The sequence below is a fragment of the Juglans regia genome, chromosome 14 (assembly GCF_001411555.2).
Source record: "Juglans regia cultivar Chandler chromosome 14, Walnut 2.0, whole genome shotgun sequence".
Taxonomy (NCBI): domain Eukaryota; kingdom Viridiplantae; phylum Streptophyta; class Magnoliopsida; order Fagales; family Juglandaceae; genus Juglans; species Juglans regia.
Window position 1 is genome coordinate 28,376,107 of NC_049914.1, and position 25,282 is coordinate 28,401,388.

The window sequence follows — 25,282 nt, forward strand, 5'->3', positions numbered from 1 at the left end:
CTTAATTAAAGTAATTAGGTAATTATTTTTTAAACACCTAAGTTGTAAGCAAACATGAATAATCTATGTACAATAAAATTATTTGATATTCATTAACCATATATAAAATGTATGACATTATTAATAATTAAGCATACTAAAGAGTAAAGTCAGTTAGTAAGTGGTAACTATCAACATCATAAATATAATTATAGTTAAATATTTTTTTAACGGGTTAGCTACATAATCCACATTAATAATTCACTTAATTTTAATTTTAGTAATTTAAATAATTTTCTTTTATTAATTTATTTGCAAAAAAAAAATTGAAAAAAAATAACAAAATAAGTGGGCCGGACCGATAGCTACTGGTCCGGTCAGGGAAAACCCCCAACGGACCGCCCTGACCGGACCGGACCAATTTACACCCCTAAGTATGTCTATAAAAATCCTCCATCCTCTTCTAATAGTTTCCCCTAACCCACCCCATGCAGCCCATATACCTCATTTGAACTTTACCCACCCTAAGCACGACCAAATTTAGAATCAACTACAGCTTCCTACATGGCCTCCATGCAGTTTTCTCGTATTGATAACACCAAACCAACTTCCCTAAAAAGAGCACGATTAAATAGGATCAAGTTATGAACTTCTAAAGCACTCCTAGAAATCGGAGAGCGCACCTTGGCCCAATTTATTCAGTGAAATTGAACTCTTCAGCTATCTCACTCCATAAAAAGTCTCGTTGTAGCTTATCTACTTGATTGGCTATGGTGGTGGGAAGGAAACAAGGACAAGAAATATGTACACAATAGAGGATATTCTTGATCAAGGTGATCTACCACCTTTAGACAAATACACATCCTTTTCCAACTAACCAATTGGTGCTCAAACTTCTCAATCACACCATTCCAAATAGGCTTGGCCTCAAAAGACGCTCCCAATGGGAGAATTTTATCCACTGCCCCAGCATTTTAAGGAACATAGGCTATGAAAGTTGAATGAAGGTTTTTTTTTTTAACTGCTGTTCGTATGAAAATCATGGAACACCCTCATAATTTCTTCTGTCATCACATCATCCAAGGTTGAAAGAAAGTAATGGTAACACCATCCGAACATGATGCTTCATTATTGATCATACTTTTTACCAGTTTGAGAAGAACACTCTCTTCAAATGACCTCTCAAGCCACGTGGCCATCTCTTGCTCTACCGACTAAAGTTCTAATCCAAGCTTAGGCCTCCAAGCAAACCACTCAAATGCTTCATTATTGATCATGCTTCATTACCCAAGCATGTTGTGTCACCCCTTACTTATATAGGTCATGTTAGGGTTTAAAGAACTAACCCATTTAATTAAATGGGTCGTGTTCAGGTTAACCCATAAAGTTGAACACTCATGACACGAACACGACCCATGAACACAAATTGCAACCCCAACTTTTCACACAGATCATGACAATATGTTTCTTGTTTTGGGGATACAAGGAATCTAACATGTAATAGTATCCAACAAGGGGAATATACATTAGATACTGCTCAAAGACGAATTCTAAGAAATCCAAATAATTGAACAAAAATGAGATTCACCCCATATGTCACTTGGAAGTTGAGTGACATTGAAATCCCCACCAATGGACCATGGTAGTTCCCACCAAGTACAACAACCAATCAGCCCTTCCTGGAAATATCTTCTATCACTATCGAAGTTACACAACCAAGCATTTACAAACCCCCAAGAGAAATCATCTTCTACATTTCTAAAAGAACAAGCCTCCATGTACTCACACTGCCAATTGATCCACCACCATCCCACAATAGCAAAACTCCACAAGACACCTCTTGAAGGCTAATAAATCCTTCCCACATGATGGCACCCACACAAGCTTTCAAACAATGCTTCTAGAGACAAATTCCAGTTGTTTCCAGCAAACAAACATGTGATACCCCATATGATAAGGATAAGGGTAGGTAGTGTATGGGATCTCACATTGCTTGGGAAGAAGAAATTCTTGCTCTTTATAATGTTTCAATGGGGCTCCAATTGTATCATTGACTAGTCCATTTGGAATATAGGCAATGTGGTTTGGGTCTTCCATTGGGGCATTACAAAACAACATCTACCTTCCATTGATGAGGTAACTTTTTAATTCTAAGGCGCTTCTTGACCTCACTCAACTCCCAAACACTCCAAGTTACCAGCTTCATAAAGAACCCAAAAACGCCCTCCCTATCGCTTGGCCCCGGCTCGAACTGGGGCCCCGTGAGTCATAATTCATAGACCAAGTTAGCTGTGTTAGTTCTCTATGTGCTAACCTCCTATGAAAATGCCCACTCTGAAGGAAATGTGTAAAGCCACGAACTGCTCTTCGAAGCCCTCACATGATAACTTCACACAAGGTTGAATTTCCTTCACCTTTTGTAGCACCCAGTCCAATGATTTCAAACCTGTACAAACCACATTATCATTCTGAGGGCAATAAATCAAGGGAATCGAATCACCAGACCTACTCATGCCAATGCCACCAACCTCAACCACTTCAAAAGTTATCACCTCCTCACCCTTATCCCATGTAGTTTTATCCTCCACTAACTTCGCACATGATAGTGATAAGGGAGAAGGGAAGCCTTCTGGCAAGGGGACTCGTCCTCCTCCCTTGCCAATAGGCCAATCAGGGTTCATTCTCAGCACCAAGAGCCACCCAAGGGAACAAGCCTAGAAAAGGGGATCTTAACTGACAAAACAGTGCTGCTTTCTTTGCCGCCAAGCACCAAAAACGTAGTATCAATGGTAGTGGGCACCAACAGATCAGAGATAGACCATTCTACCACCATATTGACAGATTTTAATTCCAACAGTAGTTTAAATTACACTGATCCAGAAGCAAAACCCATGGAAGAAGTCACATCACACAGCAAGGACAAAGACTTCTTATCTATGACTACCTTTTGTAATAGTCCACAGCCAATTAAAGTTACATCAAACAATTAATCATACATAAATGCTAAATTAGACACCACTCCCACCATCTTCTGAATATAGCTACCAACACCAAGCAGAACACATTAATGAAACAAATAGAATTAAGGAAAAGAACAAAGACGAGTAAAACACCATTGTCACAAATTTGATTATATAATCTATAAAAGACTAACGAAAAGACTTGACCTTGAAATAAACAGATAAAATTGTTTACGTAAGTATGAATGTGTTCTGTAGTTCAAACAAACATACACACACAATGCCAAATAGGAACAGTAGTGTGGATCACCAAATCCAGTAACAACAAAATACTTTTTTTGACAAGTTAGTAATAATACAATACTTGCCATATAGAAAAACAAAAAGTTTGTGGAAATCAAGCTCGCTAAAGTTGAATTGAAAAGCTCATCCAGGGATAATGTTCAAATGTCAATCTGTAACAAAATAAAACTTACCTTTGTTGCAGACCGAGCAATTGCTTGAACAACAGTATCCTTGCTGAGAAAGTGCACGCCATCTTCCATCATCTAGAGATCAAAATAAATAACATCTTAGAAGGAAGCAAAACTACGAAGAAAGATGCAAGAGAGTGCACACAATGTTTTTTCCTTTATATAACTATCTCAAAAACATCTTTGATGCTATCATAGTATGAATCAACTACAAGCTGAAGCAATGAAAAACTTCAACAAATTGGTTTTTAATGCAAAAACCTTGAGAGTAAGGCATGGACGAGAGACAGCAAATCCAAAGGCTACAACAAGAGTAATCGCTGATACAGCAGCACCAGCAAACGGTGGATAGATTTTCAAACTGGCAACAACTCCCCAGCCCTCAGTTGCCAAAGCAATTGCATAAAGTACGAGAAACGCAGCACTGTCAAGAAATTGATTTGACATATATCAGATGTGAATAAATTAGCATTACTCTATCCAGAAACATGGTACATGACATGTTAAAAGAAAAAAGTCGAGCAAAGTTACAAGTCGGAAATATGCTAACAGAAACAAAAGAATAAATAGGACATTTGACAAACCTGACATTCTTTCCGGAATCTGCGTGAGCATCGTAGACATATACAGGCAGTACTCTTGGAGAATAAACTACAATTGGGGGTGAAAGAAGAACCTGCAGAAAAAGGGTTATACTCTTATGCAAATGAAGATGAGGAGGATAACTAGAAATAAGACAAGATCACATACAAACAAAAAGATTTGCAACATTGAACAGGGATAGACCAATATAACTTACAGTCAATGCTCTTCCAGCAAGAAGAAACAGAAACGAAAAATAACCAACAGATGCTCCAACAAATGGTTTATCTGAACGGCAAAGGTGAAAAAAGTTAATGTCATAAGTAGCATTATGATGCCTTTTTCTTAAGAACTATGAAGATATGAGGCTAGGAAAATAGTATAGGGTGGTTGTGAATTCCATTTTTCACCTTCAAACCATCCAACAAGAAATGCTGCCAAAGCCAAAAGAAAAGCAAGGAAGCAAACAAAGAACGTCTGTGTCCTGGTCAAATAAAAATTGTTTGAAGCCCAGTGGTGGATGGCACCAATAGCTAGTACAATCATGAGAAGAACCAAAAGAAATGCTACACCGATCTGTTGCATTAAGAAAAAGAACCAAGTTAGACAGGCTCACTACAACTTAAGGCTAAAATGAACTGCAAATACCAAAGGATCCTCACAGTCCAAGGTTTAACAACAACAATAACAGCTGATATTGCACCAAGCAGGAGGAGAAGACCAAAGCTAACAAATACATATACACCACGAGAAAGACTCCAATCATCATCTTTCCTGCAAATATATTCCATATCACATCAGAACGTGAACAAGCAGCTACTACCCTAATGAGCACAAATTATTGAAAATGCCCGAACACTGCTTGTTAAAGTTGAACAGTAGAGCTAAGTTACTAAACTATTATCATCTGAGTTACTCACCATTTATGCAAACCAGAGCAAAGTGATAGTATAGCTGGAATACAGACTAGAGGAAGGAAAGCAGCCAGGAAATCAGTCTTTGTTGGAACCTGGTCATCCCTAGATTTAACTACCTCTAAATAGGATGCACCGCAAAATGCCACGAGAACAACTGGAAAGAAATTGCAGAGGTAAAGAATATGATGAATTAACACGTCATTCCAACTCAATGGAGTTCACATGGAATCAAAACCAAAGCAAATTTAGATAAACTACCTGAGAATATCCCAACACAGATGGCAGAAGAAAGAGAAAACCGATATGTTGCAAACCATGAAATAATTGGTAGTACGCCAGTAACTACCAAGGCAATTGCAGATGCCATTGCCCAGCCAAGGTACACCGATGATGCATAAGGAGAGCCTAAGCTTTTATGCTCATCAGTCCATCCCTTATATTTTAAATCATCTAACGGCTTTGCAGATACTATTGCACCGAGAGCTAATACCGATCCAGCAAATACTGATATGCAAATGACAAGAACAACACCCTGAAAGAGAAAAAATTTTAATGATGGATCCCTCTGGCAATATACTTCCAACTTACAAGCACCTTATCTTGTATACTCCCTAAGAACATGGATAACACTCTTTGATTATTCATAAAGTGACTTATTTATCAAGAAGAAAAACTACAAGCACCTTAAAAGTTAAGAGAACCATGATTTACTTCTTTGGATAATTACAGCTAATCCAATCTGAACAAAGATTCTACGACAGCACTCGCATAAGAAAACGGAGAAAGAAAAATGAAGCAAGGAGAAATCTCAAAAACCAGAAAAGAGAGGAAGAAAAGTTAAAACAAAGTAGTGAAATAGAAAACACATACCAAACTAATCAAATCTACATCAGCCATACATTTTAAAGCTATAAAATTTCATTAAAAATCTCAAAAGGCCCACTCCAAGTAAACAGAAGATACATAAGAAAGACTCATCTGGAAAAAGAAAATGATACAAAATCATGTAAATTGAGCCCATTAAAGTCTACAGAAGCTGTCCAAAGAAGGAAAGCATTGAAAAAGAAAGTCTAGAGCTCTTCAATCATCCATTCACGGCACTCACAGCTTCTACAATCTGTTGTATTCTATAAAACAATTTGAACATTTGCTCTGTGCCTGAGTTAATATTAAATGGCAGAATCAAAGGTAGTTCTAATAATACAAGTATAGCCAACACCAAACTCTCCAACTGATGAATAACCCAACATAGTAAGATGCAACCAGTAAGCCACAATCCAAATCTGTGTGCACGAGATTTTATCCTAAATCAAAAATCAACATCTAGTGTAAATATCTGTATGTTTTAAATATAGTTGTTAGGTTAGACTAATGCAGGGAGGGTAAGAGACAAAGATCAAACCTCCTTTGTCCCAGGCATATGATGATTTCCAGTGTTACCAGCACATTGTACTCGAGGAACCCAGAACTGGTAGCCATTACGGATCCATATGGGATAGGCAACAGAAAGGCAAGCAATCATAAGTGGAACAGTCAAAGACAATCCAAGAAGTACTGATGATTTGCTGCAAAACAAACACAGATATCAAGGGATAACAGAGTGTTCAGCTAATGCAACAGCCACATCAAAAAATTAAAAGGAACCAAAGTTATTTGAGCTTATAGTAAAAGATCAAATTACTTGTAAATTTGATACATGTATACAAGGAGGACATAAAAGAAATCAATTAAAGACTTTCTTAATAAGCGTGATATCGCTTTCTATCTGATTTCTAAGATCTGAGTGAAACCAACATATCATTATAATTTACTTTTTAAGTTCCACAACATTGAAATCCAGCTTCAAATTGACTCAGTGCTCTCAACCTGAACAAAGAAATGATCTTCACAGTAACCAATATAAATTGACCATCAACTAACAACACTACTATGTGGCTAGGACTATGGGGGTGATTAGGCAGTCAGAACTCTCATCTGGTTCAAGAAGCAGTAGGAAAGCAGGTATTAGAATCACAAACGGAAATTGATCAGGAGTTCCTTTTATTCATTTATGGACAAATTCAGAGGCTTTCCAGTTTCCACATCTTTGTTTTACTATTATCTGTAGTAGTTTTTTTCTTTTTCCCCAGGGCCCCACCACACATCTACACACTCATAGCTGTTACTTGACCCATGAACAAAAAGACAGGGATCAATAGAACATTTAATCAAACAGAACCAAGGCAACATTTTTCCCTAACATCTACTTGGGAGGGAAAAGGTAGCATAAGAGTTACTTTCACAGCAGTACCTTGGAATGGCACAACACGAACTAAAAAAGTGTTAGATACAAAACTAAGGTGTAGTACGCCTGTTCCAGAAAACGCCTTAGAAATAGATACAATAAAATCATGAAAGCTGAATCCGTTGAAATCTATAGCAATTGCCAATGACATTAGTGTATCAGAGAAGAAACATCGGAAATCATCCAATGAGCATTCTTTGTATTCAAAGCTCCGATCGTTCCTTTCCCTCCAAATGCACCACAGTAGACATATAGGGACCATCTTCCATAATGCAGCAATTTGCAGGATGCCGTCTGGACCTTTCCCGCAGGTAAGGAAATCAACCACTTTGCCAGGCATAACCCATGCAAGCCCCACTCTACTAATTATATCATCCATAGAGCCCTAGCTACCTCACAATGAGTCAATGACAAAGCAAACGATCCATTGTCTCTCCAATTCTCAAACACATTCCAAACGGTCAATTACTACGATTTGTCTATTTCTTAAGTTATCCATGGTCAGAATCTTCCGTAAAGAAGCTATCCAAACAAAGAAAGAGGCCTAAAGAGGTGCCTTCCTCCTCCAAACACTCCTCCAAGGAAAAGGATTGTGGTATCCATCATATCCACCAACAAAGCCTCCTTATCTTGAGCAATTCGAAAGAGTGAGGAATGCAAACATAAGAGCCCTACCGCCACATCAAACATCATGCCAAAAACTAACTCTAGAGCCCTCACCAACCTCAAATCTAAAAATTCTGGAAAACCCTCCCCATCCATTTCTAATATTTTCCACAAGCCCACTCCATGCACACCCCTAACTTCAATAGAACACCAAACCCCCAACTGCTCCCATACTTAAAGAGTCAATAACCACTCTCCACAGTGCCTCTCCTCCTCCTGGTAATACCGCCACAACCACTTCCCAAGCAGAGCCTTATTAAAGATCCTTAGCTTACAAACCCCCAAACCTCCACAAGATATCGGGGAACAAACCTTTAGTGTTTACCACACTAGTTTCCTTTTATTAAATATGCTGCATCTAAGTCAGACATACAGCACGAAACGAACTTCACTGCAATACGTGCAGTCTTCCAATGACGCAATGTAACATCCTAACGACTGAGAGAGGTCACTCCACAGGCACGTTAAGCAAGCAACTTTAAACTTATCATTGGTATGGTTTCATCAATGCTGAAGAGTGTGTAAGATAACCAATTAAGCTGACTAAAGAAAAATAGACCCATAAATGCTGCAGAAAAGTTATAGTTCAGAATACAACTAGGAAAATGGAGGATTCATTTTGGAACATTTATAACCATGTCTACAGTAGGGGTGGCAATATATGACACGAACTGTGAACCCGACACGAACACGGCACAAAATAAGCGAGTTTGGATTTGATATAAATGAGTTTGGGTCAAGATGGGCTGACCCGGTAAGGCATGACTAATAAAAGGGTCAATTACGGGTCAACCCACAAAACCCGCAATCAACCTGTGTAACTCAAACTATTTAAAATGTTTATGCCTTTTTTATTGTTGAGATGTAATATTAATATTAGTATTTGACTACTTGATATATTAAACTATTAAATTTTTTTGTTAATATGTAATTTTATTTTATAAAAAATATTAATTTTCTTATGTATTATTGGCTCGGATATTGATAATAAAATATTTCTTCATGAATCCAATTGTAATTGTAAATTATTTATATAGTTGTCCTTGTATTATATATGAAATTATATTTTTTTTTTTATAAGTATATATGAAATTATATTAATGGATTAAAAAAAATATACGGGCCAACTCAACCAATTTATATAAAACGATTGAAATGGGTTAAGCGGGTTGAAACGGGTTAAATGTGTTGTCCAGATTAACCCAATAAAAGTTAATTATTAAACAGGTTAAGCAGGTTGTGTCGTCGTTATTTATATGGGTCATGTTAGGGTTTTAGGGTCTGATCTATTTAATTAAACGGGTCCTATTTGGGTTGACCAATATAGTCTCATGACCTGACACAACATGAGCACGACCCACAAACACGAATTGAACCCACTAGTCTCCATTAAGCCAATAATATTTTAACAAAAATATATCTATAACAAAATTAATATGCTACTTCAAACAAGAGTGGTCAATTTTTGGATGCCAGGTATACTAACATGCGATCAACCATTCAAATCGAACTAAAACAGTTGTATACATCACGATATCATTTTGTTTATGCATAAATGAAAATAAAAATAGGAAGAACACCAAAACGATAAGAATGATCTATCGAAACACAAGGACCATACCTTAAAAAGGAAAGCAACAGCCCAACACAAGTGCTGAGTAGCCAAGCTATAAAGCCATACTGTGGAAACATGCCACAATTGATCAGACCCTAAAACATGTTAGGGTTTTAGGGTCTGATCTATTTAATTAAACGGGTCCTATTTGGGTTGACCAATATAGTCTCATGACCTGACACAACACGAGCACGACCCACAAACACGAATTGAACCCACTAGTCTCCAGTAAGCCAATAATATTTTAACAAAAATATATCTATAACAAAATTAATATGCTACTTCAAACAAGAGTGGCCAATTTTTGGATGCCAGGTATACTAACATGCGATCAACCATTCAAATCGAACTAAAACAGTTGTATACATCACGATATCATTTTGTTTATGCATAAATGAATATAAAAATAGGAAGAACACCAAAACGATAAGAATGATCTATCGAAACACAAGGACCATACCTTAAAAAGGAAAGCAACAGCCCAACACAAGTGCTGAGTAGCCAAGCTATAAAGCCATACTGTGGAAACATGGCACAATTGACAGAGTTAAAACACTCGATAATGCCATTAGAATAGTTCATGAAAAGGGAAGTAGTACTCATGATAATTCCGGCAGTTAAATCCATGCATATTACTACATATGGATTTTTATAAATTAGGTAGAAGTAATACTTGCTTTTATGATGGTGATGGACCATTTAATAAAGGAGATTGCAACTGAACTTCCATATTTACAAACTCAATTCAGCTTGTAGATAGAATAAACTCCAACCTTTCTTAAGATGCTTTTATCCCATAGGAAAGAATGGTTTGAAGGAAAAAATTTTAAAAAAATGCAAAATTTGCAGGCTCATGGCAGCCTTCTCTCCTTGTGTATTCCTTCATCCAGATAAGCATTTTCAAACAACAGAAACTAAACTGTTCTTCCTGAGAGACATGCAAGTAAGCATCCTTGCAACAACAGTTTGTTTTTACAATCTCATTACAATAATAGATATCCATCTACTTATCAGGAAAAAAAAAGCATATATATACATATAATCATCTCACCTTCAAAGACTGCCAACACTGCATAAAATTAAAATCGGAGGACCATTACAAAAATCTTAATTATCTCCAAGCAAATCATTTTAGCAAATAATCAGCCCAAAGAGAAACCGGAAAGTAATAGTACTATCAGCCACTGAACTAATTCAGATATCCCATACTAAATATATGCAGTTCTACCTTTCGGGGTTTTGATGTCATGGCCATTTCTTCTGCTTGAAGTGAACGCAGGAAAGCCATGATTGAACAGACAACTGGAGAAAGCAGCAACACCGCGAGGCCAAATTCAAACTACAAACATAAAAATTTACCAAATACCAAAATGAGTAGGGACAAGGCCGCACCAAACAACCTTGAACATATATAAATCCATTTAGTTCCCAGCATTAAACAGGAGTGATTTATGTATCAATCAAGATGCCACCAAAAAGAACAATTTTTCTCTCTTTTACCTGTTGGTGTGATGCATTAATGATTTTAATTGTCTTTGGACGAAAAATTGCCACAATGATCGTTTCAAGGATGAAGACAAAACTAAAGAGAACCCATGCTCGCTCTGGAGTACCGGCTACGTGATGCAATACGAGCCTCACCAATTGAAGCCACTTTTCAAGGCCATGAAGCCTCAATTCTTCTGACAACGAAATTTGATTGGGTATGGCATTGTCAACACTGTTCGAGTCAATGATGGTGATATCAGTGTTGTCACGGTGATCTCTATCTGCATCTAAACTACTCCTTTGTAGCAATGCCAGAATAGTTGGATCCAAGCTCTTCTCCTTTAACATCATGGCAAAATTGGGATCCAATCCTTTATCTTGCAATAAACTTGTCAGTTCTAGGTCACCTTGTCTTGCCCTTTTTTTCAACAGAGATGTGATCCTAGGGTCATTCAACCTTTCTTGGAACGCAAGAGCTAAATTCAAATCTAGCATTTGTTGATTCGCAGAATTTGAAGCACTAGACTCACAGCCTTGGCTTTCAAGACCACTACTAGAACAAACCATCAAGGAGCTAGTGGGCTCAACATGTTTATCAACAAAGGATGTCCCTACTTCAGGGTCTTGAACAACAGAGCGACAAGAGCTACTACGTAATGCTAAACTTGGCCTTCCACTATCTATGCTCTTATCACTGTTTATTCCCTCTTGTGAACTAGCAGTTCGACACAGGACAACATTATTCCAGTTAGCACCATCAACTGTGCATTGAGCCCTACTTGCTTCGATTACATTACCAAGGTGACCCACTTCAACACTACTGCTACGTTTCATGCTTGAGCCACAACCTTCAGAAGAGCTAGATGAGCTGTTATGTTCCTTTCTACGAAATCCCTCTCTTAGGCGAATCACTGTGCTTTGTAAGGCATCCCTCCTTGCAGCTAACGGGTTTGTAACTGATAAATGACGAGAAACAGCAGCCCCTAAAAGCACAGATGCTACAACTGCATAACTAACACAATGCCCCAAGTACCTGAAAAGAAATATGTCGGTGACAACAGTGACCAAAACCAGTTGTATTGCCAATGCTTGCAATCAGAGAGTCTAAAACAAACCAGTAATGCACTCCAAAGCAAATGAGAAAAACCCGGGATGTGCCAGCTACAAATAGTGCCACAACACGACTGCTAAGAAGCTTAAACCCATATAGGCATGCACCCATATTCCAATCTACAAGACAACAATTGCAAATGGATAAACTAGCATATAATAATACTAAGTTATTGGCAAAGAGGGGCATACAAATTGCCAGAGTGAATAAAAACAGACCAAGAATGATAACTGCCGCTGATGTAATGGCTCCCAACCAATGAGCGTCCTTTGCTGTCACACCATATAAAATGGAATACACAAGAAGCACGATAAGTGAGCCAAGGTAGAGAACTCCAAGATGTGAAGCCCTATAAAAAAAACAATGCAAAAACATGAACATATTGAAAACAAAATCATATACATATCAATGCACCACAATTTTCGACCAAGAATTAAAACAATTAAAATATAAAACCCAATCTGATCTAGAATCAGCCAAAACCTTCCCCCTAGAAGGCGAATAAAAGGCACAACAGGACAATTAACTACCTACTCTCTACCATACGAATCCTATTTGGACCCATTTTAACCCTTTTTATCTAACTTCACACTTTCTGTGTATCATATCATGAAGCCGGTTGTGAACCAAAAGGTATACTTATCTAAACTATAAAAATTCAATAAACCACGCCAGCCTACTAATAACCAATAGCCAGCAGAAATTTGAAGAACCCTCGATTGCTAATTAAATAAATATAGTAAAAATACAAGCGACTTGCCTACTTGATTGCCGAGGATACAATTCATTGGGGTCTGGGGGTTCGGGTAAACAAGCCACAGGACCCACTTCTATACAATCAGAATAAGCAAATTTGTATGCCCTCCGAACATACTCATCCACATCTAAGCCATTTCCTGCAGATTGATAGAGCAAATAGTTACAACAAAAAAATAGACAGCAGGCCAGTAACAACTAAAGTTGATGCATCAGTAAGATTCATGCCTTAAGCATTGTGAAATACCTCCATACAATTACATATGATAATTAGAGGAATGGAAAACAAGCATCATGATGAGAAAATTGCAAGACTTACCATTAAATACCATCCTGCAAATAAAGAGCATGTTGATTGCTAAGGCAATTGCCGATACACCAAAGAAGAAACCAGAAGGTGAATATCGCTCAGATGCCCTTGAACCAGTGGTAACATACACAGCACAAAGCTCGTATGCACAGAGTAGGGCAACAGCCAGAAGAAGTAGAATGGCAACAGCCTCTGTTGAAGTAAAGAGGAAGAAACTTTTTCAAGTACACAGATAAAATATATTTTGGATATGTTCTGTGTGCAAGTAGCAGGAGTGTGGGCACGAGTGTGTGTGAGCGTGTGCAGACAGATAAGACATACTACTGTAAAAAAATCCCCCACCCACATTTTCCTTTCTACATGGCATCCACAAAACAATGTAGCAATGGAAACATGCAATAGAAACAAGATAGAAACAAATCCATTCAATAAGATAAATAAAATCTCCCATCGACGATAAACAGGATATTCTTTTATTCTTTTTGCTAGATCGATGATAAACAGAATAAAATCTTCAACACACCACAAAATAATCTTTTTGCTAGTTTAAATAACTCTTTCGTTCTCTTTTTCCCAATAGTTTGCTCGACCTGCATTCCCTATATCAATTTCCCAATCATCCTTTTCTCACTAAATTAGCACGTTGCTCTTGTATATGTCCCGTATACTTGGGCTCTTGCCTACTCTTTTGAACAATATAAGTTTGTTTACCGATCAAAAACAAAAATTCCCAATCATCCTTTTCCTCCTGAGCCTTCCTTTTCAAACCTATCTTTCTCAGCCTTTCTACTATCCATCTTTATATCCTTTCTCTACCTCTCCTTGAGACCTTGAACCAAAATCTGAACACTTCAAGAAAAAAAAGTCCACAAACTATTAGCTAAAGATGCTTCTTTTTAAATACGTTAAGCCAGATGGTTCACCTTCTCTAACCCACTGTGAATCTGTAAAACTCAAAAATGTCATCTGAGTCCAGCTGATTTCATACCACACATTATTGGAAAACCTAAGGATTAAATTCCAATGAATCCAATCATATTTAAAAAGCTTTGAGAAGGATGATTCCACAATGGCTTTTCTCATTATCATGTACTCAAAACATTTGTCCTTTTATAAGGGAAGAGAACATACTACAGTCAGGCAAACTAGAATATGAACATTAAATGCTCAAGATACCTACTAACACTATCATTTCTTCGGAAGTTATTCAAACAAAACCAAAAATAAAAATCATATCAAAAGCAACATCTATATCTCATACAAGTGCAAGCAACTAGAAACATCACTTTGGGAAATAGGAATCGCATACAAAGTGGCATTTCTCTGGTGAAACGAGCATTCATCTTTGTAATCGTCAGAAGAAAAATACTCATTTTTGTAACCACATTTAATAACTCAGGACAAGCTCCAACATGGGACATTTGTTTTCCGACTAAATAGAATTAGTATACCATGAAAAAAGAAGGATTAGTAGATTGGAGAAACTTTTCCAAAAAACAAAAAAGTCAAAGCAAGACATACTTGAGCTTTGCCATTGTGTTCTCCACCAAAGCATGATCGAGTAGAATGCCAATAAAAGAGCAGTACCAGCCATTATCACTGCCAGCCCAATTATATCTCGACCCAATATTACAATCAACCAGCATCCCCATGCAACAAGCACCACAACTGGAGAAACAACAACAATCCATGCAGAAAGATTCAAGAAACCACAAAGTAAATGGACGTGCAGCCCTCTCAAGATATCTGGCCATTTTCTTGCAAAAATCCAACTGGAAAGAGAAACCAGGAAAAAAAAGTCAGAGCATCCCACATTTTGGGTTAATTACAGGATAAGCAAGGAAGGATCAACAGCATACAATAAACTTCCTGTAAGCAGCAAGAAACATACCACTTACTAGCAATAATCATACAGAAAATTTACAGGCCATCAAGATAAATAGAGTAATTATTGACTTCACCAAGCAAGAACGTGTTACATGATACCTAATTGTACAAAAGAATTTCCAGAAAGCTTCCTCAACATTCTAGAGTATCTTTCACATCTGCAGGAACATTCTGTAACAAAGACTAACAGGATGTAGCAGCAAACACCCCACTATTCATCTTTTGCTGAGTTATCTACTTTCTAAATATTTCATCTCCCATTGGTCAATGAGTAGCCTTTTGCTATAGCTTTTGTTTTAAATAGTCTCAAATTTTTATAATACAGCATTTCTCTCATTATATAAAAGTCGAAATGATCAAATATTTGTGAATTTTTTTCATTTATCATTTTCTAAACAACTCATGTTGCCCCGACATGACCTGACACGATTGGCACAAAGGTACGGAATATCAATAACCATAACTCCTAGCCGCTTCAAAGTGAATAAACAAAGGATCCACACTCTCTCCACAATACTCACATAAATACAAGTCCTTCACTATATTATTTCTTTTCCTCCAATAGTCAATTTATCCACCGTTAAGATCTTCCTTGAAGTTCTATCTAGACAAAGAATGCACCATTGATGGTGCCTTACCTCCAAAGTCTCTCCCAAGCGAACAAGGCTCGACTCAAGGGAAGAGCACACAATTTGACTTGATGGTCCGTCTTCTAGAACAAATCGAACATATTTTATCTTTCCCACTCCTATCAACCTAATGGAGTGCAAATAATTAGTGTTGATTGAAGAAAAGTAACTTCCACGGGAGCCACTCCTAAAAAATCTGAAAATTTTCTATTACCAAATCCTCCTTACGGTAAAAGATTCCAGGAAAGCTGTCTTCAGACGTCTAGCCCTCACAACACATATCATACCAAAATCTAAATTAACATCCAACCAACATTAAAGAGATGTTCAGGGAATAAGATGGGATGAGAATTCTGTGAACAATAGTGAAATGGTTTGAGTTAATATGTTTTATTGGGTTTTGGGAAAGGAGAAAGAAAAAGTTGAATAAAAATATTATAAAATTAAAATATTGTTAGAATATTATTTTTGTTTTGGGATTTGAAAAAATTGTATTTTTTTGTGTGTTTTGTTTGGAAGTTTGGGAAAGTTGAAATGATTAGGTAATGATTAGATGAAAAATTTGAAGGGATTTGAAAAAGTTGTATTTTTTTGTGTGTTTTGTTTGGAAGTTTGGGAAAGTTGAAATGATTAGGTAATGATTAGATGAAAAATTTGAAAGTTTAATATTGAAAAGTGTTTGTGTTTGAGTGATGTTTGGGAAGGAAATTTTGAGATAAGATGGTTTGTGTTCCCAAACAAGCCCTAAATCTAACACTACGGGACAAATCCCATATCCCCTCTTCATGTTCTTCCACACCCGAACCTCAAAAGGCTGCTGATATCATTTAAACACCATCCTCCCGAGATACTACCACATTTGACTTCTACCACTAATCTCCATAAAGCCTCACTCTCCGCAGCACAATGCCATAACTATTTACCCAAGAAAGCTTTGTTAAGCAATAACAAGTTTAGGGCCCCATGCCAGCTGAAGAAACCAGGGTGCAAATTCTAAACCGCTTGATTGGGTGGTACATGAAATCATCATTGGCTCTGCCCTACAAGAATAACATTGATGTTACTCAAGACAAAAGGCTACAGAAAAAGGTATGGAGGAAGCAAACAGACCATACGTGGACAAATTAGAGAGTATTCATAATCAGCCAATCAATGTTCTATCTTCTCGATATTGTCATCCCAAATGGGTTTTTTATAAAGGCACCCCAAAGTGTAGACCCATAGATATATATGGGCCAATCCTCCGATATCAACCACAACTCTAGTTGAGATAGACACTTTACCTAGATTATTTTCAGCCTAGAAGCAACTTCAAACAAGATGGTGGACAGCACAAATGGCAAAGACGTTCCGACTTAGCCTTATTAACAATCAGGGTATCATCCACAAATGAAACATGACAAACTCCTCATTATTCCTTTTTTCTAGAAAGTCACTTCATTACTCCTAAACCCCATTGAAAAGCCTAATAAGAGCCTCCTACTTGAAGCAATTGACATTATTCTGCTCAAAAAGAAGAGATTAAGGTCTCATTTGGATAGTGAGACAAGATGAGATGATATGTGAATAGTAGTGAAATTGTTTAGTTGAAATGTTTTATGCAGTTTTGGGAAAGGAAAGAAAAAAAAATTGAAAAAAAATATTATAAAGTTAAATATTATTATAATATTATTTTTTACTATTATTTTTGTTTTAGGATTTGAAAAAAGTTGAATTAATTTTTGTGTTTGTTTGGAAGTTTGGAAAAATTGTAATAATTAAGTAATGATTAGCTGAAAAAGTTGAAAATTTGAAATTGAAAAGTGTTTGTGCTTGTGGTGTTTTGATGTTGAGATAAGATGGGATGGGATGAGATGAGAGGTTTTTGCTATCCAAACCAAGAAAGGATCTCTTTGTCTCAACACCTAAGAGTTGTTAACGAAGCAAGAGGGGTGCAATCTATCAATATAGAGAATCCCACCTTATAGATATAGTATGCAATCCACAAACACCATTTCTCCTTGAAAAGACACCTACTCAACGTATACAGTAATGACCTAAAGAAAATGCTAACCACCTATACGCTTAAACTCCAAAAGTACTATTCAATTTGAAACTTCCCTCGAATTACTTATAAGGCCCAGATTCATCTAACACAGCCAATGTGAGATTTAACACCCATGCCCACTTTTATAACTTACCCACTCTGAGTTATTCCATTTCCCAACATAGGACTAAGATGTTACAAACTCCTCCAAAACTCCTAACTCTTTGTTAGGGCCATATTATCAGTGCTCAAGTATTCCATGGCTGGATTTACTAGGTGGTTTTGATACCATATATAACAACTTAGAGAAAGCGCTAGTCAAATATGTTCCATAACCCTAAAAAGAAAGTCAATTTGAAGCTTCCTTGAAATCACTCATAAAAAACCCAGTTTCCCCTAGCAAGTAGCAAATGTGAGATTTAGCACCTGTAATCACCTCTACAATTTACTACTCAATGTGAATCACTCCTCTCAATGTGGGACTAGGGTATTTTTTTCTAGGCAGTGGGGCTAGGGTGTTACATATATATAAGAAGACCTAGTTAACATAAACACACCATCGCAAATCTACTTTGCAAATCACTCCCAAGACCCTTGATCAAACTCTGATGTCGATGCATTCACTGACAATAAGAACTTAATCTAAAATCAGACACCCCCTAATGAAGGAACTTTATGTCCTAGAGATAACCATCTCCAACTCCAATTTCAACCTATTAACGAGAACTTTGGAGGTGATTTTATAAACACAACCCACTATATTTATGGGATGTAAATCCTTAAGGGTGATAAAAGTAGCATTAAGGCTCTTCTCAAACTTGCCTCGAGCATGAACTCTTTAAGTGCATTCCTAACATTTACGTTCTTGTCAAAATTTAAGTAGTTTCCGATTGTCTATTCCCAGTTTTCTTTTCCTTTGGGCTGCAATTTCCCTCCCCTGTTACCCATGCCCTTGCTACAATATTCTCTGGCTATGGTCACAGACTCACAGATATGAATATTGAAACAGGAAAACGAGTTTGTAAGAAATCAAGTTAATCACAGCTTAGGCATCATCAAATTCATATCTCAAAAACAGCTTTAAGGAAACCAATTGCAGTCCCATGTAAGTAATAAACAATAATAAATGCTACAAACTCGCCAAATTCAGGTCATTTTGATATTTAAAATATCATAATTTGTTTCAAAACTTTTATTTCTGAGTAAATTAATAAATTTTTCAGGAAACGGGACTCAAAGAATGATCTTCCATTTCTTATGAGTAAAGAATACTCTGCCAATTATATTAAGAATTTTTTAAGATAATAAAAACCTAAGGGAGGGAGGGAGGGAGGCAGATAGTGGACCAAATTGTGCATTTTAGCGTCTTGGCAACTAAGCATTTGAACCCCATTAAAGCTAAAGACAAATTTGCATAAAACTATGCCTACCTATATTTAATCGATAACCAAACCATATAGAACAGTCTAATAATGCAACCTTAAACTATAATCCAATCCTCACTTGGAAACATACACAAAAGGTTCCAAAACTTGAAACATCAAATTACCTATAAATCCTCCAAGGCCTCCAATTCACAGCCCAGAGTATGGAAAACGAAGCCGAACCCAAAACCGTGAATAGTGTCCCCGAAATTATACACGCCACGAGAACTCGATGCTCGTCCCCTTCCATTGCTTAACTCTCTCGGCTATACCAACATGCACCAAATCAGAACCCAACAAAAGAAAATAGAAAATTAAGCATCAAAATTGAAGCCTTTATAGAGTACCCAGAAATGTGGGTGGAGTTTACCTAGCCTGAAATGGCAATGAATGATGGAGAATTGATGGAAAATGTGTCATGTTGAAGATGGGTTTTTTGGGGCCTGAGACTAGGGTTCGGTACAGAGATTTGAGATGGGCATGGAGTGTACAAAGTGAGAGTTCGTTAAGAAGAGAAAAGGCTAGGGTTTTGAACAACCCCAAATGGAGGAGGAGGAGGAGGAAGTGGGAATTTAGGGTTTGGGTCGGGGTATTTCTTATTTGGGTTTTACCGTCCTCTGTGTGTGTGGACGTCTCTGCGTGTGTGAACTGTGGAGTGAAAAGTTGGGATTTTTAGAGAGAGAGGGGGGGGGGACAGTATGCGTAGAGAGAGAATGAGAGGACAAATAAGAAAACGAGAAAATATAGGAGAGTGACTATAAAATACTCTTTTGTGACTGTGAGGAAATTAAAGTCACTCACTCTTGAACTTGGCGCGTTTCAAGACACGCAGCAATTGAAAACTAGATGGGCTTGTTGGGAAGTCCGTCTTTGGTTAGAAACAATTGGACAGTGGAGTGAGTGAGTTTTGAGTGGAGGGTGGGGGTTGAATTGTAATATGTGGGGAAATCTTTGGAGCTATTTTCAGACAAAGAATAAATAGTTTTTAGACAAAATTTACCACAAAGTGGTCTTCACTCAGTAATACTTTCTAATAATTTAAGGCTGATTTTGGCTTATTTTATTAAATTAGTAGGTGAAGAATTTTTTGCATCATTTGTTTAATTAGGTAAAGAATTTTGGAATGGTTGGTTTCCATTTACAAATTGACTTGCTGCCAACTCGTTTCTTTGTACTCTTCTACTTCAACTTTCTCCTACAGTCTCTTTTGATCACCCATGGATGCATTACTTCAAGTTCAGATCTATGATAATATAATACAAGTCCATCTGGCTCGTCCCAACTACAACTTTCTTACAAAATATAAATCAAATCATACAATGGACCAAATAATTGGTCAAATCCATGCCCACAACCCAAACCGATTGACTCGAGCCGTAGTTAGAAGACGATTTGGAGTTGTATGTTATAGCGACTTTGATATAGTTCTAGGTTTTTAGCTGAGAAAAACGATAACATATTTAAATAGATAGATATGTGAGACGCAAATGTACCAATGCATAGGGCTAAAGTGTCAGGGTGGAGAGAGTGAATGAGCAAATCTATTGGCATTGAGACTAGAGAGTAAGATACGTTATACGATGATCGTATAAAATGTGGAGTTTCGGTGGAGCATAGAACTCACCCATAACTTGAACAGTGCATAAGATATGAGCAAGATAGATGATAGAGTCGTCAAGTGATGGTGGTGCCAGGTTGTCAGCCCACACACCCACCAACAAGTAAAGGCCAGGGGGATGGGCAAGAGCAAAGGACTACATATCAACATTGCCCAAGTGTGAACAAGGTGAGGAAGGGTGGCTACCCACCCACATATTTGTAGCCTATCCTCACTTGGGTGAGGTGGATATGTAGCCCTCCACTCTCGTCCGTACCCCCTGCCAGAGTCGGGCTAGTACCATCACCACCCCGGACACCTCGCTCAATGACCAAAAAAAAAAAATTATAAAAAATGATCTATTTAACCCGAAAATTTCACCTTCAATCATTCACAATCAACCTAAAGATTCTTAAATCCAAAACAATCATCCACAATCCGTCTAGAAGTCTCAAATGCGATTAAAGTAAGAGAGAGAAAGAAGGGAAACCGTAAGAAAAGGAAAGGAGATTGAAAGAGACGAAAGAGGGAGAAGAATAGGATAATGTGATTTTATTATTATTTGTAACATATGGGGGGCATGCTTATGGAAAAAAGAAGCATAAGCTCGCCTATATTGGCCTGAATAGGATAATGTGAGGTGGGTCCAGGTAACTTGCCCCCCATCCCTAGTCTAATTTACATATTTTTAAGGTCTACCTTCCTTATTAAGCTTCTTAATAAATTTCTCTCTCCTATTTTTAAAGGCGTGGCTACTTTACAATGTCCAAACTATACAAGGGATAACTATAAATTTCTTATAATCTTATTTTAAATGAAGGTCATTTATGTAAAATTTAAAGAAAAATCTTGAATCTTTTTTAATAAGGTGACACTCTCACATTTATTATTACATGTAAAATGAGTTATAGAATAATATCTACATGAATAGTCAGTCAGTCAATCAGTCAGATCATAGCCATTTCATTGGTGAAATTTTACTTATTCTACATAAGAATAGTCGATTGGGATATAATCCGATCGAGGGTCCCAATTGCACTTTTATGCCCAAAATATGAGAATATGATAGTGCAATATATATGCTCATTAATTATTTAAAAAAATATATTACATCAACTGCCATAATTAGGGATAACCCAATTTAAAATAAAGAATCATACAAATTAGCACCCAAAGTCCTTTAAACTAGATGGCGTGAGATGTCACGTACAAAAAAACATGGACATTGATCTATAAACCCATCACAAAAAAAAAAAAAAAAGGTTTGAAATGCAACAAATATAATTAATTAGCAAAAACATTTCACCATCAAACATCATCCATATTCACCAAAAAGGGTTTGGTGGAAGAGTACCATTGATTAATCTAGGAAATATAAATGAGCAAGCCGTTAATATCAATGTTTTTAATTTTGTACTGTACCGATTGGTACGGTCAAAATTTTTCATACTGGCCCAGTAGCTGGTACAGGTATTATATGTGTTTCGTACCGGCCCAAATACTGATCGTACTGGCCGATATTTCGGCCTTTGTTTTATTTTATTTTATTTTTTCAAATTATAAGCTTATTTTTTTACCCCCAATTCAGATTAGACTATTTATAATTTATATATATGTATTTATATATAATTTATTCATATATAGACTATTATTTTGAAATATAATTTATATAAATTTATATATGTAATTTATTCATATATCGACTATCTCAAAACGGTACTGATACTGAAATATTTCGTTTTAGTGCCTTGACCAGTACACCATCAGTATAGTATTCAAAACATTGGTCAATATGCAGCAATAAATATATGTATAAGCATTCTCCCCTTTGAAAAAAGAAAAAGAAAATATTTTTATAAAATTATAAGTTTTGAATTAGTTGTTATAGCTCATAATTGGAACAATACCTATATGAATTCTCGCCTCTTCTAGAAAGAGAAACTCTCTCTTATCTTTAGAAAGTTCTCATTCTCTCTTATCAATGTTTCCATCAGAGAGGGATGATTCTCTTATCTGTTCCTTTTTCAGTTGTATATAAATTTTTCAACTAGTGTTTTTAGTCCCTCCTTTCCACCGGTTCGGTTTTGGCCAGATCTACTACACTCCAGCGATCGATGGCTTGCATGCGCCCCACCAGGCAACTCCTCATCTGCTGATCTACAGGGATGAAGCGAAATCGCAGTGAAAATCCCTGCACTTGAGGCTCATGCACAACTTGTTCCATGCTTGGCCACCACACGCTGTCTTGACAAAATGAGTTCGATGGTTACACGTGCCACACCGGTAGATTCTTCACCTCAAGATCTTCCAGACCTAACCCACCTCACCTCACCTCACAATCACTAGCGTGTGGGAACCATTACCACTAGCGAACGTGAAGAAGCTTAGTCTGTCGCTGTCTAGCTCATTCGATGCTGGTCTCCCTACTATATTTTTGTTTTTCCTAACTGATGGTCTTGAGGAAGGGAATACGAGTCTCTTCAAGAAATACCTCAAAACAATAAACTGCAGTGTACCTTCAGCGTCCACCGCATTTAGTGGTGTCATCATAATTCATACAGTTGTGCGAACTGTAAAAAACTGTCATTTAAAACGGTGCCTTCTTTTATAAGGTTTGGGTGGGCACCAAGCTTTTGGTCTTGAAATCCGATTTCTTTTTCACTTGAGCGTCGTGGTTGTCGTAATGAGATGTTTATTGGGAAACCTCACCCCCTTTTTATGTATCTCGCTTTTCATTTCTTAATAAAAATATTTACTTGCTTAGAAAGAAAATAAAATAAAAGGAAAAAAAAAAACTCATAATTGTCTTGTTGTGGAATTAATTACACTTGCAAAAATATTCATGCAAGTACAACAACAAAAAACTCGTTAGCAAGAAACAATAAATTTTGCTGTTGGCAACATGTTATCTCTATGTACAGTGCTACTATACCTCTTATTGATATAATTTATTTTGTCTCCAAACACAAACATAAAAGGATAGAGTAAATATATGATTTTAGTTTTCATCTTATTGTATTTTGGAATGTCATCTTATTTTGAATATATTTTTTTTTAATAAGTCACGTGACACCTTATTATAATGTCATATCAAAGAATAAAGTGAGTGATATAAATTAAGATACATAATAGTGTTTTCCTAGAATTTTCAAACCCAAGATCTATTGCAACAGCCTAGAAAGACTAAGATATTGTTTGCTTTCAAAGTTTACCTCAATTAATTTCATTTAATCATTACAATTTTATCAAATTCTTATACAAAATAAAATAAACAAATTCAACTTTTTTAAATTATAAAACAAAGATAATATTAAAAAATATATTTTAATAATATTTTATTTTTAATTTTAATTTATCTCATCAAATTTACAAAAACAAACTATACTTAATATAATAAACAATCTACAATAAATGAAATGAATAAAAGAACCCAAAGTCATTCAATCAAAACACAAAGTACATAGAGTGATATGGGCTTTTGACAAGTCGTCTCTGTTAGAAGAAGCTGGTCCTAAAGAGAGACTTCAGCAGTGTCATATTTTGGGGGAGAGAAGCTTCAAAATAATTATTTTCTATTCAAAGCCTTATTTTGCCTTTGGCCCAATTGGCACCTCACCGGCATCTCAACGGTGATGACATCTGAGTTTTGAGTCCCTCTCCCTCCCTCCCTCCCTCCTTCCAACAAATGCTTAGTAACAAACACGATTTGCTCAAGTTTTTAGCATAATTCCTTTTGCAACACAAGTGTTTTTGCTTAATAAACTGCTTCTTTTATCGGGTACTGGTGGTGGTGGAGGAGGAGGAGAGTGCTGTACCAAAATACCATCTTAATCAAAGATTCAAGTACAGTTTCATGCTGCAACCAACAACAATGGTGGATAACAACTGGAAGTTAGCTTCTCCTAACATTTGTTGTTGGATACCAACATATGTCCCCCCAACATATTCTTAGGTAGTTGGATGAAAATGACAACAATATGATCAAACATCTAAAAGTCTTTCTACTATATAATGCACCCAACTTTTTACGCCATTTTGGTCACCGAATCTAACACTTTCTGAAAGTCTTCAATTCAAGGAATGAAAAGAAAAATCCAAGTAAAATTAAGCAGAATAGAAAGGTACATGACATTTCAAATAGCGTACCATCACTCAAATAATTTTTTTTTTATTATAAAAAAAAATAAAAAATTTTTAAATGAACAATAAGATTCAAATACTTTTCCTAATACTAATAATAAGAAAAATCTTCAAGCTCCTTCTCTCACCAAACCACTTATAGTACAATTATAATCCCAGAGCATAGACTAGAAAAAGTATATACAATTTGTTTATTCCAAAGAACTGTGCCAGGGCTGTGGTGGCAGGGGAAGCGGGGGCTCTTTACAAAAGTCGATGCGACAGAGATGTAAAGTGCTGCCATCCACTCATCACATGCAACACCGATCCAAACATCTTTTCAGAACGGTTCCGATTCCTACACTGGTCCTTTTCAAATTTGCACTTGATGGGGGGACTTGTGGAATCGGAGCCGATCTGAAAGGACATGTTGCGAGAAACGTTTTAGCTCCAACACCA

The 25,282-nt window shown here is 36.6% G+C and overlaps 1 protein-coding gene across 2 annotated transcripts in view; it reads right to left on the reverse strand.

The window, feature by feature from the left end:
- Positions 1–19,803, reverse strand: part of LOC109003477 (calpain-type cysteine protease DEK1) — a 28,754-nt gene extending 8,951 nt beyond the window's left edge. For both annotated transcript variants that reach the window (XM_018981623.2, XM_018981630.2), the window contains exons 1-19: positions 19,478–19,803; positions 19,233–19,373; positions 14,663–14,913; positions 13,151–13,333; positions 12,836–12,971; positions 12,294–12,424; positions 12,080–12,194; positions 10,977–11,997; positions 10,705–10,815; positions 9,937–9,995; positions 6,314–6,476; positions 5,170–5,443; positions 4,915–5,065; positions 4,657–4,768; positions 4,405–4,570; positions 4,212–4,282; positions 3,997–4,088; positions 3,674–3,836; positions 3,416–3,487 (exon numbers count right to left, since the gene is read on the reverse strand). In XM_018981623.2, coding sequence (XP_018837168.1) covers positions 3,416–3,487; positions 3,674–3,836; positions 3,997–4,088; positions 4,212–4,282; positions 4,405–4,570; positions 4,657–4,768; positions 4,915–5,065; positions 5,170–5,443; positions 6,314–6,476; positions 9,937–9,995; positions 10,705–10,815; positions 10,977–11,997; positions 12,080–12,194; positions 12,294–12,424; positions 12,836–12,971; positions 13,151–13,333; positions 14,663–14,913; positions 19,233–19,357 — 3,396 coding nt within the window. In that variant the 5' untranslated portion in view covers positions 19,358–19,373; positions 19,478–19,803. The remainder of the gene's footprint in view (positions 1–3,415; positions 3,488–3,673; positions 3,837–3,996; positions 4,089–4,211; positions 4,283–4,404; positions 4,571–4,656; positions 4,769–4,914; positions 5,066–5,169; positions 5,444–6,313; positions 6,477–9,936; positions 9,996–10,704; positions 10,816–10,976; positions 11,998–12,079; positions 12,195–12,293; positions 12,425–12,835; positions 12,972–13,150; positions 13,334–14,662; positions 14,914–19,232; positions 19,374–19,477) is intronic.
- Positions 19,804–25,282: the final 5,479 nt, after the last annotated feature.